The sequence below is a fragment of the Diceros bicornis genome, chromosome 17, assembly GCF_020826845.1.
Source record: "Diceros bicornis minor isolate mBicDic1 chromosome 17, mDicBic1.mat.cur, whole genome shotgun sequence".
Classification (NCBI taxonomy): Eukaryota; Metazoa; Chordata; class Mammalia; order Perissodactyla; family Rhinocerotidae; genus Diceros; species Diceros bicornis.
In genome coordinates this window covers 46768300-46788309 of record NC_080756.1, presented here as the reverse complement: position 1 = coordinate 46788309, position 20010 = coordinate 46768300, and the positions used below count along the sequence as shown (strand labels likewise).

At 33.6% G+C, this 20010-nt stretch overlaps 1 protein-coding gene across 4 annotated transcripts in view; it reads left to right on the top strand.

The window, feature by feature from the left end:
• ATF7IP (activating transcription factor 7 interacting protein) overlaps nucleotides 1-20010 on the top strand; it is a 119191-nt gene that overhangs the window by 54041 nt on the left and 45140 nt on the right. For 3 of the 4 annotated variants that reach the window (XM_058558721.1, XM_058558719.1, XM_058558722.1), the window contains 4 exons: nucleotides 2900-2983; nucleotides 4182-4327; nucleotides 5753-5890; nucleotides 18711-18776. In XM_058558721.1, the coding sequence (XP_058414704.1) occupies nucleotides 2900-2983; nucleotides 4182-4327; nucleotides 5753-5890; nucleotides 18711-18776 (434 nt within the window). The remainder of the gene's footprint in view (nucleotides 1-2899; nucleotides 2984-4181; nucleotides 4328-5752; nucleotides 5891-18710; nucleotides 18777-20010) is intronic. The other variant, XM_058558720.1, reaches the window with a different exon arrangement.

Below are 20010 nucleotides of genomic sequence, written 5' to 3'. Positions count from 1 at the left end.
AACAAAAAGTAATGGAAGATATCAGAAAGCAAATAGAAAAGCTAGTTTAATTTTGCAAAGGTGAAAGAAAGACCTAAAAATGTATTACAGATATAACTTAGTAGGCCTGAAGACACTGTCATATTGTTACATAGTACTATATAATAACTGATACTCACTAAATGATTAAAATCATAGTCTGTTTAAGAAGGCTAGGAAAATAAAGATTTCTCTCTGGGAAAGTTTAAACACTGCAGGAGGTACACACGTCAGATACACCTTTTATGCACTCTCCATACCATGTACTCTCCTCTAGCTACTGTTCCATCTCTTTCAGAGCCATTCTTCAAGTTATGTTAACAAAGCTAGCATCAATTCTTCTCTTCCTGTTTACTCTTTAACTTAATTGAATTTTGATTTCCACCTGGCTAAGCACCCTCCTGATTGTCCTCAGTGAAGTGACATTGATGTTAATGTTGTTAAATCCAGGGGCGTCTTTTTTGTCTTTGTCTCTTAGTGAGCTTATTGTCTAGTTTGGTTGAAAGGAAAGAATACCACACGTAGAACTGTATATGAACATGTGCCAACTTGTAATGAGGCTGTACAGTCATGCACCACCATAACGTTTTGGTCAGCGACGGACCACATATATGACAGTGGTCTCATAAGACTAGTACCATACAGCCTAGGTGTGTAGTAGGCTATACCATCTAGGTTTGTTTAAGTACACTCTATGATGTTTGCACAACGACGAAATTGTCTAACAACACATTTCTCAGACCATGTCCTCGTTAAATGGCACGTGACTGTACTTAAGACCAGAGGGATTATAGCAAAAACTATCTGTGAATGAAGACAGATTCTAAAAAAGGCAGTCTTAACCTAAATATTTGGAGGAGTTGTAGGAGTCCCAAGAATTACATGAAATTATTATATAAAAATGTCTGTGTCCCTGGGCCTTTGGTTATTATTCTCAGTTGAAGGAGGTCCACTCAGATTCTCTGGAGGCTTTGTGAAAAAAAATTAAAGAAATATAGGGCCTTACTTCTTTCTGTAGAATCTGCTAATACCATTTTTCTTATCCAAAGTTCTTTCCATCAACTAAAACTTGAGCATACATTTTAATTCTGTGTGTGTCTTTTCTAAAATCCCAATGAGTGTTTTGATTTAAATGTTGAGAATCCAGTCATATCCTCTAAGCATATCTAGAAAATGGAAATTGGGTGATAGGAGGAGATTTTTGAGTAAAATGAAGGAATTTCAAGCTAAGCTTGACATATCTATAAGAGGAGAGGGAGCTAACATAAGTATAAAAGAGGCAGGCCCATTTGCTCTGCTGTGTTCTGGCTGATCTCGCTTGCAGTTACTCTAATTGGAGCCATGGCTAATTTTGTTCTTTGGGTGATAAGACGATTTGCTAAATAAAGACTATGTAAACCTTCATCTCTAGCAACCCAGTTATTCTGTGTCTCTGGAAACTCTGGGGACTAGGAAACTCAGGAGTCATCACCCTCGATATTAAAATCAGGAAATATATAGTTATATATAGAAAAAAATGCTCTGTAATGAGTTTGCTATCTATAAAGAAGCAAAACAAATCTTCATTTCATTGAAACTGGGGTTGAGTGATGAGATCTTAAAACATTTCTAATGAGCATAGCAACGTAAATGGAAAGTTAATTTTCTAATGCTCATTTATTTTAAAGTTTAAACATATTTTTAGTAATCTTTATGTACTGTATTAGCTTTTTTGTTTTGTTTTACAGCTTTATTGTTTTTATCTTAGTGTGAAAAAAATATTTGTAAGAACCTTAATACATCTATCAGTGGTCCTTGTCTACACCTATTTTCACCAAGGTCTTTTAAGTTTTTTTAACCTTGGCTTCTACCATCAGGGCTATGGGGATTAAAACCCTGGTGTTGAAGAAGAAATGCCATATCAAAATCTTTATATAGTGCTATATACCTTATGATTGCTTAATTTTTGTTGCAGAATATGAAGAAACATAGCATGTTTTATTGAAGTCACTGGGGAGCCAGTTGCAGTGATATAAGGGGAAAAATAGAAACCCAAACCTATTAATGATTTGTTCTTCTCCATTTAATGATTAAGTTAGTTGAGGAGATACAGAGTGATTGACCAAAGGCCATTTCTGGTACCTCTGGGATTTTATTTGTTATAACAACACAATTGTATAGACATGTTTAGCAGTATTTTTTGGTAGCACTCTTTAATTGTTTTATTTTATATGCCTCTTGTGAAAATTACTTAACCTTTCTGAATATTACTTTACTCATCTGTACGATGGCAAAAATACTGTTTATAGTGTAGGATTATATTGAGGATATGAAGTAATATATGTCAAACGCCTAGCTCAGTTGTTGGCACTGGTATCAAAGTAGCTACTTTTATAAGTAAAACTTTTACTATCTTTAGAATAGCTTTTCCATTCCTATTTTATGAACTATCCCATAACCATTAAAATAATGTAATGGTTCAACCTGTCTGGTCAAAATATTAGGTGTTTGGAATTTGCCAGTAATTTGTAATTTTTTATAATTGTCACACCACTTTTAATTTTAATAATTGAATATAAAGGAGTCTAAGTGCTTTACAGTAGCTTTCACGTTTTGCTAATCTTTTGATGACAGTAAATTACTGAGTAAGACTTTTTATTTTAAAATCTATGCTATTAAGTTTTTTTCATGTTAAGAGTTTATTATGAATTTGCAGGGACATTTGAAAGTGGACTTAGTCATTCATTTCTACCAATTCATGTTCCTTTTATATTCCCAAAATTTTGCATTTTGAGACTCTGATTTCATAAGAGTATTAATTACTTACACCAAAAGTATAAATCATGATGAGTTGCTATGAATTTTAATGGAAGTAAGGTTTCCTTATCTATTTTTGTCACAGCAGAAGTAGAAAGTAATGAAAAGAACAGCAAACCTGAGGAAGAAGAGCAAGTAATACATGAAGATGAAAGACCTTCTGAGAAAAGTAAGCATGTACAAAAACACCTGAGCTAGTTTGAAAAATAGTAATTCATTGTTTCTGCTTTTAAGGCTGTGGAATGTACTTTTCTGTGTATGAGATGACCGTAAAATTTTGCAATTTAAGTAAGCCACAGTTGAATCATTTAGATCTATGTTTAGAGCATGGGACTATAAGAATTTTGTCTGGGGTGCTATAAGTGAATGGAAGTGTGTCTCTCAGTCTACTTAAGGTTCTTCTGCTTCATGGGGAGGGGGAATGATGGGACTGAGTATCACTGGGTTTATAGGAAGATCACTGGACTAGAAGCTAGGAAACCTGGGTTCTATAACTCTCCCTGTCATACTGATCTCCATGTATCACTATGTAAGTTATGATTACAAGAGAAGTCAGAGGGTAAAACTGGATTTAAAAAACCGGCACATAGATATGGATATAGAGTGAAGTGGAGAGGGGTAGCTCTGGTCACATAAGGACATTTGCCTTTAATAAGTGTGTAGATTTTAGTATTTTCACTTTTTATATATTGGAAAAGAAACCAGATAAAATTTGCTTATGATCTCGTGAATGTTACCAGTATTTGAAATTTTCTAAGTGAAGATCTTTCAGTATCTATTCTTTACCTAATTTACTTTTATAATGACATTAATTTTATTATTTTTATATATTTGAAATTCATTAGGATATGTTAAGAATAACTATCATCATCTTATTTTCCTAAGGCTGATGATTAAGTAAGAATTTTTCCTAAATTTACTGAGGAGAAAGAATTAAATAATTAAAACTATGCATATTGTTAGAAATCTGTGACATGAGAATGAATACTATATTTTGTCAAAAGATTCATGTACACTATAAAATTTAGCAAAGGAAATGAAAATAAGATGGTTTCTTCTCATCTCATGTTCATATTTTTAGGCAATTTTCTATCTTAATATGAGATTTCAAGGAAAGAATGTTCTATGATCACATTGTACATTGCTTAGCCATTAGGAAGTTCTTATTTAGCATATTGAAAATCATTTCAAGTTTGAAGCTAAAAGCTACTTACCTAATTTTCTGATCTCAAAAACAATTCATAAAATAATTGAGAATGCTGTTGTGATAGCTAGAAATAATATTTTGCTGAGGATGGAGAATAGGCATTAAAGTCTATATATATATATTTGAACACCTGACTCATCATTATGCTTTTTTTCCTCAGGTGAATTTTCCAGAAGAAAACGTTCTAAATCAGAGGACATGGACAATGTCCAGTCCAAACGCCGTCGATATATGGAAGAAGAGTATGAGGCAGAATTTCAAGTAAAGATTACAGCCAAAGGAGATATTAACCAGAAGCTACAAAAGGTGTTATAGATTTTTAGTTAAGAACTGTGTTAAATAAAAAGCACTCCTATCTTTATTCTTCTAGGTTTTTGACATTATTCTGTATTTTACTGATATATTCAGGTTTTTCATGGAAAGAGAGAACTTGAAGATAGTGGTTGAGCTTGTTATCCTTAATAATTTAATTTTAAAATTTCTTCTTTTTTAAAGCTACATAATTTTTTTTAGATATGGTAGTAATTATCAAAATAGAAGAGAGATGTGATGACTTCTTTCTTTATTTGCTTTAGTAAGAAAACTGAATATCAATTTGCAGATTTTATTTTTTCTTCTATATTGAACTTTATTCTAGTGGAAACAAAGGGTTATATGTTAGCATTTTAATCTTTATAATAAGCTGGTTTCATCGTTGTAAGTCCCTACATTAGAAAATCTTTGTTGTGTACTTTAGGCTTAGTATTAAAATGGTGGGGACAAGGTTTTAGGACTAGAGAAAAGGGAGTATTTAAAGTACAGGCTTTGGAAACCTCCCCCTATATCTGCTAACCTAGAGATAGAAATACTGAAAATATGCCCTATTTTAATATGTTTTTCAAAATGTGTTCACGAATATTTATGACAAATGCCTTTTTAAGAGAAGAATATGAAATCCAGGTGAAATTAATTTTTTAAGGTCTTATAGATTTAATGATGAAATTATAAATAATCTAGGTTTTAGACCAATGTTATTCCACTAAGACACAATATAAATATCTGCACTAGAAAAAGGAATAGTGAGGCAGTGAAAATTGGCTTTTTTTCCTCCCAGTCTTTTTATTTGTCATATAGAGATAATAATGTTTATTTAATCTGTCTCATAGCGCTGTTAGATAGCTCTGTATACATAGCTATGTGGAATAATTTTGAAAACTTCTATGTGTAGTGAGGGTTTACTCCTCTAGAACAGTGTTATTCAAGTATGGTCCATGGACATGCACCATGTGTCCTGTTGTAGGTCCATAAGGAGATAAATATGGAAGTTATGAGTAGGCATTTAGAAATGTTTTATAGAAATTTCATAGTGCAGTGACATTCTTAGTGTCTCACAAAAATATTGTCTGCAATAGATTAGAAATTTTAAAAACTGGTCTTTTTCTTTAACTGATTTCCTTTAAATCATGATAAAAGGTTTGGGAAGAAAATATTAAAAGTTCAATTTCAAATTATTTTTAAAATTTCACTCTCTGAAAATTTTCTATGTTTAGTATGTATTATTTTTCTGTGATAGATGTTATATATGTAGAAGTGGAGGCTTTCAGCAGATAGCATTGTTTTATGGATGCCAGCATGTTTTTTCATTAAACTAGTTAATACATTAGTACTATCTTATTAGTACTTAAGAATATTTACTGTTTGCTGCTTGCTGACGTGTTCTTTGCTGTAACAGAGGAATATGTATTTCTTTAGGTTGTACAGTGGTTGCTGGAAGAAAAGTTGTGTGCACTACAGTGTGCTGTATTTGATAAGACTTTGGCAGAATTGAAAACACGAGTGGAAAAGATTGAATGTAACAAGAGGCATAAAACAGTTCTTACTGAACTACAGGTTTGTACACTGACTTGAGTTGTATACTCATGTATATCATTTTTATAACTCATTGCTGGGGATACATTTTCAAAGTTGACAATAAAGTACATTTAACTTCTAAATATTAGAAGTAAAAGGAGCCTCTATTAGTTTGCTAGGGCTGCCATAAAAATAGTAACATAAACTGGGTGGCGTACAGAAACATACTGTCTCATAGTTCTGGAGGCTAAAAGTCCAAGATCAAAGTGTTGGCAAGATTGGTTCTTTCTCAGGGCTGTGAGGAAGAATCTGTTCCATGTGGCTCCTCTACCTTCTGATGCTTTGCTGACAGTCTTTGGTGTTCCTTGCCTTGTATAAGCATCCACCTGATCTCTGGCTTCATCTTCACATGGTGTTGCACCTGTGTGTTTGTCTGTGCCCAAATTTCCCCTTTTACAAGGATACCAGTCATACTGGATTGGAGCCTACCCTACTCCAATATGACCTCATCTTAACTAACTAATTCTGCAACGATCCTATTTCCAAATATGGTCACATTCTGAGATACTCAGGTTTCAGATTTCAATATATGAACTTTTTTTTTTTATTGTGGTAACGTTGGTTTATAACATTATATAAATTTCTGGTGTACATCATTGTGTTTTGAGTACTATATAGATTACATTATGTTCACCACCCGAACACTAATTACAATCCATCACCAAATATATGAACTTTTGAGATACACAGTTCAACCCATAACAGAGCCTAAGGAATTATCTAATTTAGTGCTTCTTAAATATTTTTTAGTCACTGAAGAAAGGCTGACATCATCTAGCATGTCATAAGTATTCAATAATATTTGTTGTGATTCTTTTTATATTAATCCACTTCTTTCCATGGATCTTCTGTTTTAAACATTAGTTTGTTAATCTATATTTCTTAATAATTGCTACCTTTAATTTTTTATTAAATGTAGCAATATATTAACCTATAGTGCCAGAGCTGCTAATCAGCTGAAATGAGCACATGCTGTAGTAATCCATTTTATTCTAAGACTAAGAAATTGGAAATTTTTATCGGTACATTCATTCTGTCATAACTAAATGTGTGGTTTCTATCAGGCTATCTGAAATGTGAGCATGGTCTACAGATGCTGAGTTGCAAACCACTTACAGGGCCTTATTTTACAAATGAAGGAAAAGTAGTCCATAAAAATAAAGTCACTGTTTCCCAGTTAGAAGCAAATTGCAACCAAATGTGACTAGAATTTATGTATTTTATTTCTCAGCCTAAAATTTATTTTCTTGGTTTCATACTGTTAATTTTGTTTGAGGTGAAACTTTATTAATAATAAGATCTTTGTAGTAATGTTGCGGTGCACCATTTAGGACATTAGCCCTGTTTCTGACCTTTAGCACGTCTTTCTATAGTGATAGTCTTGTCTAATTATTAAACTTTATTTTACTAGTATTGTGGAGAATTTTGAATTAGAACTTGAAAATGTCTGAAGATTTAAAGGAGTAATTTCATTCATTGTTTCTCATCAGTCCCATGGCTAAAACTATGATTTTGTGTTTTTAAAACCTGAGATTTTGACTTTTATATTCTCATGTAAGGTGAAAGTCCAGATCTCTTAACATTTAATAAAACTTGCACTTACATATTTCTTTGTAGCCTCAGAATCTGAGTCTTTCCACTACCAAACAAATCTTCTCTGCAAATAAATCCCCCTTCTCATTGTTCCTCTTACTCACAATTCTTGAATTCTTGGAAAAATCTTCAAAGAATGTCTTCCCATTGTTCCTCTTATTGACGTTTTTGAGTTCTTGGAAACTGATTCCTCTCAGTCATTTCACATGTACAGTGAGTTGCCAAATTACAACTTTTTTATTTCTTATAAAAGTCTATCTTTTACTTCCTTTCACTTTCCACAATACCATCGTTACTCAGTTCCTTGATTGTAGTAACAGCCTTTTACATGACCGCTTTTGTACTACTTTTTAAGTCCTTGGTGGTCTTTCTCAATGCAAGCATTGTACTCATCTTTCTAAAATAACTGCTTGTTTCATTCTCTTCCATGTAGTCCAGGTTCCTCAGTTGTCTACCTGTTTAAACCCATATTCATTTTTTTATTTTTAATTTGGATCTCCCAGTTTTTGATGCACATTCTTAATACCTACCAGTTTCTTCCCTGTCCTACAGAGTATCAATGTTCACAGTATTTTTATTTCAATCTTTTGATTTCGTATTGTTTCTCCCATTCAGTCACCCATAATGAAATGCTCTTACCATGCCATTTATTTAAATTTTATTAAGCCCAATTTAGTTCCTGTCTCCATGTTGTTCTGATATTTAGTTTTTTATGGAAATAAAATTCAGATAACAAAATAAATGTTGTAAAGTTTACAGTTCAGTGGCATTTAACGCATTCACATTGTTGTGTGACCATCATCTCTATCTAGTTCCAAAACATTTTCATGAACCGAAAAGAAAATTTTCTGCCTTACAAAACCTTAAACAGTCACTCTCCACTTCCCCCTCTGCCTAGCCCTTAGCAACCACTAGTCTGCTTTCTGTCTTTATTGATTTACCTATTCTGCATAATTCATGTAAACAGAATCATACAATATGTGACCTTTTGTGTCTGGCCTCTTTCTCTTAGTATAATGTTTTTTTGAGATTTATACACATTGTAGCATGTATCAGTACTACATTCCTTTTTATGGCTAATTAATATTTACTTATATTTGTATACTCTTAAACATATTTGTAAACTATTGAAAATAAGTAGGTATTAATTCAAAATGTTAAGTGTAATCCCCAGAGTAATCACTAAGGAAAAAAAATATATAGCTAGATATTTATAACATAATGGATACACACACACAATGTTTTGTTTATGCATTCTTTCATTGATGAGTATTTGGGTTGTTTCCACCTTTTGGATATTGCAAATAGTGCTGCTAAGAACATTCGTGTACAAGTATTTGAATACCTGTTTTTTTTTCCAACCCCAACCTTCGAACACACCCCCCAAATCTTTTGGACATATACCTAGGCATGGAATTGTGGATCATATGGTAATTCTTTGTTTGACTTATTGAAGAACCACCCAACTGTTTTTCGGAGCAGCTACACCATTTTACATTCCTCCTGGCATTGTGTGAGGTTTCCATCTCTCCTCATCTTTGCCAACACTTGTTATTTTCGGTTTTGTTTTGTTTTGTTAAAAAATTATAATATCCTAGTGGGTGTGAAGTGGTATCTCAGTGTGGGTTTGATTTGCATTTCCCTAATGACTGATGATGGTCGAGCATCTTTTCATGTGTTTGTTGAACATTTGTGTATCTTTAGAAAAATAATTATTCAAATTCTTCGCCCATTTTTAGTTTGGGTTTCTTGTTTTGTTGTTAGTTGTAAAAGTTCTTTACATATTTCGGATATTAAACACTTTGAGAAATACAATTTGTAAATATTTTCTCCCATTCTGTAAGTTGTCTTTTCACTTTCTCAATAATGTCCTTTAATGCACAAAAGTTTTAAATTTTGATGAAGTCTTGTAGACAGCATATAGTTGAGTCATGATTTATTATCCACTCTGCCAATCTCTGCCTTTTAATTGTGGAGTTTCTGTTTATTTATGTTTGAAGTAATTAAGGAAAGGCTTAACTCCTGCCATTTTATGTTTTCTACCTATTTTGTTCTTTAATTCCTCTCTTACTGTCTTCTTTTGTGATTGATTTTTCTTAGTGTATCATTTTGATTCCCTTCTTGTTTCTCTTTCTATGTATTTTTTAGTTTTGATTACTCTGATGATGTATCATCATTCAAGATGATACTTAACATCTTGAATTAATATCTACTTATTTTCAGTAGTGTACAAAACTGTTACTTTACAGCTCTGTCCTGCTCAAATCTGCTGTTGAACCTCTCTGATGAATTTTTTAATTTCAGTTATTGTACTTTCAACACCAGAATTTCTATTTAGTTTTTTTAAATATAATTTCTTATTTCTTTATGGATATTCTCTGTTTAGTGAGACATCATTTTCCTGTTTTTTTGTTTTTTTAAGTTCTTTGTACGTTGTTTCCTTTAGCTCTTTGAACAGATTTAAAACCATTTATTTAAAGTCTTTGTCTAGTAAGTCCAATACCTGTGCTCTCTTTCTATTAATTCTTTTTTTGCTGTGAATGGACCATACTTTATTGTTTCTTTATGTGCCTCCTAATTTTTCTTGTTGATTTGTGGCAACTCTGGAAATCAGATTTCTTTGCCCCTACCCAGGGTTTGTTGTTGCTGTTTGTTGTGGTTTGTTTGCTTGTTTAGTGATTTTTCTAAACTATATTTGGAAAATATGTATTCGTTCTTGTGTGTAGCCACCGAAGTCTGTGTTTTGGTAGCTTAGTGGTCAGCTGGTGTTTTCACCTTAAATGCTTGGAGCCTAAAAAAAGGAAGAAGGAAAAAATACTCTCTCAGTCTTTGCAGATTGGCTCTGTGTTGGGGCACTACTTCAACGCTTATTTAGGCCATTTACAATTTGCGTTATCCTTCACTTTCTGCTTGCACAGACTCTGAAGGCCAGTCATAGGTGAAAGCTTTGGGTCTTTTCAGGCCTTTTCTGAGTGTGCATTCTGTCCTGGGTATTTGCATAGTCCTCTCAATTCACCAATATGGGCAAGAGCTTTTAAAGCCCCCTTTTCGCCATGTGTTGCCTTTCCCAACCATTTACTTCCCAGGCTTTTCTGTTTACTGCTTCTTCAAATTGTTGTCCTTTGCTCCAGGCTGCTGTCCCAATACCTGTGCCTTTAAATCTTTTTGAGAAAAGCTGTCTGGGATGCTGCCCCAGCCTTGGGAATTACTCCGAGTTGGGTGAAACAAAGGCCAGCCTTTGTGCTGGTCCTTGAGGGAGTAGCCAGTGAAAATAAGGTCCATATTACTTCCTGGGGCACTAGCAACCTGCACCAGTTGTCTGCCAGCTGTCATTCTCACAACTGCTGCTGATCTGGGTGTGCGGAATGATAAATGGACAAGTTAAAAGACCACAGTGCTCCCTTACTGCAAAGCAGCAGTTTTATTCTTCCCTAAGTCTTCCTCTAGTTGTTGTAAGTTTTTGAATAGATTCCAGAGTTGTGCAAAAGTTGATTCTAACACTGCTTGTTAGCTCATTAGTTGGTTTTGGGAAGGGATTGAATCCTGAAGGTCCCTACTCAGCCATTTTTGGTGATGTCACTTACTCTTCCAATATTTTAATAATTATTACTGTCCAGTTCTCCAGCGTTTAAAACTTATTATATCACATACTTCTGCAAATAATTATATACTTTGTTAAATTATTTACTATTTTTTAGGTACAACTGACAATAAACTTCTTGAAAATACTACTATTTATATATAGTACTTCTATATCTCATTGCGTAACAGTTGAGTACATTTTCATGATTTGTATATATATTTATTTATTATGTCTGACTTATTTTGGCAAAATTTAGTATGAGTTTTATAAAATTCAAAGTTAAAACACATTTGAAAACAAATAGTTAATCAAGTATGACTTAGATATTTTGCTTTAAGGGATACATACTTCATATAATCATTAACTTTAGTATTAGTGGCATTTTTTTAACACCACAATTACAAAAAGATAGACTTTTAAAGGACTTGTGATCCTTTTACCATAGTATAAAAATGTACTGTACGGGCATACCTCATTTCTATTGCACTTTGCTTTATTGTGCTGTGCAGGAGTTGCATTTTTTACAAATTGAAGGTTTGTGGCAGCCCTGTGTCTAGCAAGTCTGTTGGCATCATTTTTCCAACAACATTTGCTCACTTCGTGTCTGTGTGTTACATTTTGGTAATTCTTGCAATATTTCAAACTTTTTCATTATTTATTTGTTATGGTGATCTGTGATCAGTGATCTTTGATATTGCTATTGTTATCGTTTTAGGGTGCCACCAACCATGCCCATATAAAACAGCAAACTTAATCGATAAATGTTGTGTGTGTTCTGACTGCTCCGGTGATTGGCCATTCCCCCATTTCTTTCCCTCTCCTCAGGCCTCCCTATTCCCTGAGACACAACAATATCAAACTTAGGCCAACTAATAACCCTACAATGGCCTCTAAGTGTTCAAGTGAAAGGAATAGTGACATATCTCTCACTTAAAATCAAAAGCTGGAAATGATTAAGCTTAGTGAGGAAGGTATGTTGAAAGCCAGGACAGGCTGAAAGCTAGGCCACTGGCGTCAAACAGTTAGCAAAGTTGTGAATGCAAAGGAAAAGTTCTTGAAGGAAATTACAAGTCTGCTCTGCTGAACATATGAATGATAAGAAAGCAAAACAGCCTTATTGCTGATATGGAGAAAGTTTTAGTGGTCTGGATAGAAGATTAAGTCAACTGCAACATTCCCTTAAGCGAAAGTCTAATTCAGGGGAAGGCCGTAACTCTCTTCAATTCTATAAAGGCTGAGAGAGGTGAGGAAGCTGCAGAAGAAAAGTTGGAGGCTAGCAGAGGTTGCTTCAAAAGGAAAGAAGCCTTCTCTATAACAAAAGTGAAAGGTATAGCAGCAAGTACTGATCTAGAAGCTGCAGCAAGTTATCCAGAATATCTAGATAAGATAATTCATGAAGGTTGCTACACTAGACAGCAAATTTTCAGTGTAGATGAAACAGCCTTCTATTGGATGAAGATGCTATCTAGGACTTTCATAATAGAGAGAAGTCAATCCCTGGCTTCAATGCTTCAAAGGACAGGCTGACTCTTGTCAGGGGGCTGATGCAGCTGGTGACCTTAGGTTGAAGCCAGCGCTCATTTACCATTTTGAAAATCCTACGGGTCTTAAGAATTATGCTAAATCTACTCTACCTATGCTCTGTAAATGGAATAAGAAAACCTGGATGACAGCACATCTGTTTACAACATGGTTTACTGAATATTTTAAGCCCACTGCTGAGACCTACTGCTTAGAAAAATAGATTCCTTTCAAAATATGACTGCTCATTGACAATGCACCTGGTAACCCAAGAGCCCTTATGTAGATGGACAATGAGATTAATGTTGTTTTCATGCCTTCTAACACAATATCCATTCTGCTGCCCATGGATCAAGGAGTAATTTCAACTTCCAAGTCTTATTTAAGAAATACGTTTCATTAGGCTATAGCTGCCATAGATAGTGATTCCTCTGATGGATCTGGGCAGAGTCAATTGAAAACGTTCTGGAAAGGGTTCACCATTCTAGATGCCAGTAAGAACATTCGTGATTCATGGGAAGAGGTCAAAATATCAGCATTAACAGGAGTTGGGAAGAAGTTGATTTCAGCTCTCATGGATGACTTTGAGGGGTTCAAGACTTTAGTGGAGAAGTAACTACAGATGTGCTGGAAATAGCAAGAGAACTAGAATTAGAAGTGGAGCCTGAAGATGTGACTGAATTGCTACAATCTCATGATAAAACTTGAATGGATGAGGAGTTGCTTCTTGTGAATGAAAAAGAAAGTGGTTTCTTGAGATGGAATCTACTCCCGGTGAATGTGCTATGAAGATTGTTGAAATGGCAACAAATGATTTCGAATATTCTATAGACTTAATTGATAATTCAGTGGCAAGGTTTGAGAGGATTGACTCCAATTTTGAAAGAAGTTCTGCTGTGGGTAAAATGCTATCAATCACTATCTCGTGCTACAGAGAAATCATTCATGAAAGGACAAGTCAATTGATGCAGCAAATTTCGTTGTGGTCTTATTTTAAGAAATTGCCACAGCCACGGCAGCTTTCAGCAATCACCACCCTGATCAGTCAGCACCCATCAACACTGAGGCAAGACACTCCACCAGCAAAAAGATTGGGACTCACTGAAGGCTCAGACAATGGTTAGCATTTTTTAGTGATAAAGCACTTTTTAATTAAGGTATATACATTTTTTTAGACATAATGCTATTGCACACTTAATAGACTACAGCATAGTGTAAACATAATTTTTATATGCACTGGGAAACCAAAAAATTAGTGTGACTTGCTTTATTGCGATATTCGCTTTATTGCAGTGGTCTGGAACTGAATCTGTGGTATCTCTGAGATATGCCTGCCTGTACGTTAAAAAATTTGGTGAGAGAATAGAATTGAGTAATACAGACTTTAGAGGAAAGTTCATGAAGGTCTCTATTCTGCTATAATTTTGAAGGTATACATTTCTCTGTAGATACGGGAAATTAAACTTTTGTGGATTTTCAAATTAGTTGTCTTTATTATGTATTTTTAAAATGGGCTAGTTTGGGATTATTTAAAGTCACTTTTAAGTTTTTAATAGTATAATTGGTTCACTGTGTGATATGACTTTTGTCCACACACTTTTTTTAAAGCCTGTTTTTAATTATTAGCTCCTTTTCTGTGTACCAAATAGATATTTTATAAGAGCTGAAAATGATTGTCAGCATTGGAATATATGTAGAATTAGTTATGTAATAATTTTCTGTATTAGTTTAGGGATTGGTTGCTTTCTGAATCATGAAAAAGTTTTATGTATTTTCACTTTTTCAGAGATGTCAAATTGTAAGGTAAATCCCAATGGTTATTTCCATGATATTTATTATTTTTAAGTAGAAAGATGTATAATTTTTAGGTTTATATATCTTTGATGCATTGCCAGATTAGAACTGTAGTAACTTCTAAGAAAGTCTTAAAATGCTAGGAATCATCATTTGCTGTGGATTCAATGGTAACTGCATAGTAAAATTAGAAATTATCAACAAATATTTAGCTTTTCTACTCCTTCAAGACCATACCTCCCCCCAAAACATACTTTCAGATAATTGCAAAGAGAAGTAAAAATGGAAATTCTCTACTATTTAGATCAGAACTGTAATGAAAGCACTACATATCAAAACCTGTAAGTTAAAGCCAAAGCAGTATTAAAAGGGAAATTTATAGCCTTAAATTTACCACTGACAAATAGAAAAGTAGAAGAACATTATATGTTCATCGCCTATGCTAGAATAAAACATCAAAACAAACTAAACCCCAGGAAGGAGGAAGGAGTTAATAAAAATAGCAGAAACACCCAACTCTTTTAGAAGATTGAGCAATAAAAATAAAAGCTTATTCTTTTGAGAAGACTTAAAAGTAGATAAATTTTTGATCTAGAAATAATGAGTAAGTACAAATAAACTACATAAGGATTCAAAAAGGAGACAATTAAAAATCCAGAGGAGATTCTTAAGTAAGAGAGCATTATTATATACAACCTTATACCTAGGAAATTCATTTTATTTAAGATGGAAGTAGGGAGGAACTAGAAAGCCTAAAATTATGAGGAACTCTATTAAAATTGAAAGAAAGCTTTGCCAGAAATTTTTGACAAACATTTAAAGAACAGATAATTCACATCTCATATAAATTGTTCCAGAGTGTAGGAAAAGATGAGGCCTCATTTTATGAAGCAAGCCCAAGTGTAGAATTCTGTAGCACAAACAAAGCACAAATATAGGCCAGTTTTAATTCCCAACATATGTTTCTGTCATGAGTGCAAGACTGGTTCAATATTAACAATTATGTTTCACTATACCAGCAGATGAAGGGTGTAAAACAGTGTGATCATCTCAGTAGATACCAAATAAGGAGGATTTGCTAAAATTTACCAGCCATTCCTGGAAAAAAAGAGGGGGAGGTACCTTGAGCCCAAAGATTATCAGAAACCTATTGTAAATATCATGTTTAATAGTGGATCATTGGAAATATTTCCATTAAAGTTGAGAATAGGACAAAGATGTCTGTTATCAGTGTTCCTATTTAGAGCTTTTGTGGCAGTCTGGACAATAAAATAAAGACAGGAAAAGGAAATGAGGAGTAATGGTCGGTAAATGGAAACCCAATAGAATTAAGTTGGCAAACTGTTGAAAAGAGCAGGAAATTTCGCAACTGTCTAATAAAAGGAAAACATATTCTAGTAGCTATCCTATGCTTCACCAACAACCAATGACAAAATATAATGAGGAAAAGATTTCATGTATGGTAGATATTTAAAAATAAATAAGTCCTTAAGAATAAACCTAAAAAGAAAATTTCAAGACTGTTGTGAAGAAAAAGGACAGAAAATTTAGGAAACATGAGTCAACAGTGATATACCATGTTCCTAGATAGAAAGACTTGATTTCTCTCAAATTACTGTACAAATTCAGAACACTCAAAATTTCAACTGGATTTTTTATGGAAATGGAAAAGCTGTCAACACGCCCTGGAATACAATGTTCCATTGGTTATGATTTATAAAATGCTATTTTAAGTAGTTTTAACTGAAAATACCTTTTTCACTCTGTCCTTTCAGTGTCTCCTCTTCCTGCCCCGACAACAAGTAAATCTGTGACTGCCTAATCCAAGAGATAGTTTTGAATAATGGATACCATGTGTTTATTTATTCACTAGCTTTTTAGAGTCCTGATATTTTGTTATTAGGTCAAACTTGATGCGTGACCAACTCTCTTTTCAGACAGAATTATTTTCCAAAGAAATTCCTTGGTACAGAAGCAAAGAAATTCCTGGTTTGCCTAGTTTGCTAAACAAGGCCCACTGTGTCTGAATCCCAACAATTTGTGCGACTTATATTTAAACAGCTACCATTATGCCATTATACATAAGAAATTATAGGTATGCGTAAGGAAGAAATCAAGAGCAAATGAATTAGAAGTAGTAATCAAAGATGTAGTAATAGATTACAACTTTCCTGAACTGAAAAAAACTGACTTGTTTATAGAGTTTATAAAAAATCTCACAGGATGCTTGCCAAAATAGAGACCCAATATTAGACCCATTATGGCCGATATTTTGAACTGCAATTTAAAAAAAAAAATCGTACAGATTCCTAGATTGAAACAACCCTAAAAAAGGCTGCTCATTGATTTCTTTTTATAATATTAAATGACAGAAGACAGCCAGTGTCCAAATTTTGGTTTTCTTTTCCTGCTAGTGTGATAAAATTCTTTTTTAAAAGTATTAAATTTTCCCTCACTACCTGCCAATCCTAACCTCTAGAGGTAACCAGTTTTAACTTTGGTATTTATCCTTCTAGACCTTTCCCCATACATATAACATATAGAAAAGGGTTTTTTAATTTGTTTTCATTTTTCAGAAAAAATAGTATAATAATACTATACATACTATGCAATTTACAGAATACCCACCAAACAGGCTGACTAAAGAAAAAAATGAAAGATATTCTTGCATAAGTTGGGGTACAGAAAACACCTTCCCGTATACCTTTCTTGAAAAAAATTACTTGGAATATTTTAGTCACAGAGAGGTAAATCCATATTAAAAATATAAAATTATACCGTATGTCTTTGGTTGTTAGTAATGTACATAAATAACTAGTCTTGAGGAAAATTTTCGTCTTGGGATTCATAGGTGATTGATTGCCTAGGCCATATCAATGGACTTAAATGCTTTGTAAGTTTTGGGATCTCCTTTAAAAGTGACTACTTTCTGAAAGAAACTTTAAAAATAAGTAATATCATTTTCTTTTTATGATATGCTTACATTGGATAAAGGAAATTCTCTGGAGGAGCTCTTCCTTAGGCAGGCCTCATGAACCTACTCAGAAGTTTTATTTAAAATTCTTGAAAATACGTTTAACATAAAATGGCAGCAGCAATGGGGCAGGCCTCACAGTGTAGCGCTTAAGTGCACGCGCTCCGCTGCTGGCGGCCCCGGCGTGCACCGATGCACCGCTTGTTAGGCCATGCTGTGGCGGTGTCCCACAAAAAGTGGAGGAAGATTGGCACAGATGTTAGCTCAGGGCCAGTCTTCCTCAGCAAAAAGAGGAGGATTGGCATGGATGTTAGCTCAGGGCTGATCTTCCTCACACACAAAAAAATAATAATAAAATAAAATGGCAGCAGCAGTAATGACCGCAAAAACAATTATCACTTCTATGCCTTAGTAAAAGACTTAAAGGAAATGCAAAAAATATATTCATGTGGTGCTGTGATAATTTTTCTATTTCTTTTTCTTTTCTGCCTTTTTTTGTTAAATTTTCTATGAATATGTATTTGGGCAAAATATGTAATCAGGGAGTTTATATAAGCAGTACACATCATTAATAAAATAATTTCACTGTTAAATGTTAACACTAACAAGGTAATATTTTTGTCAGATTATTAAAGATTAACAGAATATGAAATTAAAATGTTTCAAAGAATAATATGAGTATGGATATACACTGCTGTTCAAAGTGTAAATTAGCAAAGCCTTTCTGAAAAGCATAAGAGCCTTGAAAATATACTGTCTCAGAAATTCCATGTCTGTGAATGTTGCCTAAGGAAATAATCTGAAAGAACAAAATTATTAATTGCAATGTTATTTGACTATAGCAGTACATTGAGAAACGTTGAACATATCCACTAGGAAAGAGTGTATAAATGATGATTCAGTGTAGTCTATATGCCCATAAGTAGTATTGGCAAGGGATCTTTTTATGACTTACAGATGTGCTTACTCATAATTCTCAGTGAGAAAATTGTGTGGGTACAACTATAAACTAAAAATAACTAAAAAATAACAAAAAACAAAAGATTACATAATCGGAAATATCCTGGTTTGTGAGCAAGCGTCCACAGTTCTAGGAGGAAAAAGCTAACCTTCTAAAATTGAGTGTTTACCTCTGAGTGTTGAGTTCAAGGGTCATTTTAGTTTTCATTGATTTTCTGTATTTTCCAAATATATGTTGTTAATCAATTTCCCTTATTTGCTGTTAGCTGTCTTCTGAGGATCATGTTATCTGTGAGTTGCTTGTTATGTATGCATGGGTTCCTTCTTAATGCCATAATTCCGCTTGATTTCCATTTCGTTTTTGCTTTTTTTAGGCCAAGATAGCCAGGTTAACCAAACGCTTCGGAGCAGCCAAAGAAGATCTTAAGAAAAGACAAGAAGTAAGAATTTCTATTCTTGCATAATTACTATTTAGCTCTAAGTGGTAGTCTTAGGAAATGCTAAGTTAGGAGGAAACTTCCTTTATTATAGATGTCTGAAATTTGCTTTCATACTATGCAGTTCCTCTATGTTGTCTCTGGAGCTGCAGCTCTAGAACTAATTATTAACCCTTTTCTAATCCTCAGTTACTGTTTTCATATATCAACACTTATATTAATCTATTTTATGTTATGGTATTCTTGAAGCTGTATTTTCTATCCATCTTTAAAATTGTGTTTTTGGGATTTGTCTTAACCATATTTCTTTTTTTTTCAATATTCTTGCTAGTCTAGTCTCTGTATCAGTTCCTCCAAAGTATTTTAGTATTCCACTGTTCTCCTTTCTTCTCCAACGTAGTTAAGTCCAAACATCGTAGCATAGCACAATCTCAAGTCTGTAGTCTAGCTTTTGCTTTTTGTTGTTTCCTTAGTTATTCTGTAATACATATTTTTAATATATCACTTGTATATTGCATTATAGTTTTTAGTTGAATTTCTTTCTTTTCCTCTGGATTTTTTTTTCCGTTTTAGCAAGTTACATTTCTTTGTGTCTTGTTAGCTCCATTGTCTGTTACATAGTAATTGGCAGTAATAATTATTTCAATAGTAATCATTATTCATATAGGATTTTTCTGTCTTGGTTCATTTTCATATCTTCTTTACTTGACTTTTAAAGAAAATTTAGTTTGAAATAATTATAGACACACAGGAAATTGCAACAATCGTACACAGACGTAGAACCCTTCACCCAGCTTCTCCCAGTGGTGAAATCTTACATAACTGCAGTATAATATCAAAACCAAGAAATTGGTACAATTCTATTAGGTAGCTTATAGATCTTATCAGTTTTCACGGTTTTTACATGAATTCATTGTATATGTGTTCATATGGTTCTACATAATTTGATCACACGTATAGGTATATGTAACCTCACCCACAGTCAAGATATAGAACTGTTTCGTCACCATAAAGGAGTGCCTTCATGCTGCCCTTTTATAGTTTCAACCTTACCCCATCTGCCTACCTCCACCCGCTCTCTGTCCCCTGGCAACTACTAATCTGTTCTCCATCTCTATATTGTTTTTACTTAACTTTTTTTTTTTTTTTTTCTGCGAGGAAGATCAGCCCTGAGTTAACATCCAGTGCCAATCCTCTTACTGCTGAGGAAGACTGGCCCTGGGCTAACATCTGTGCC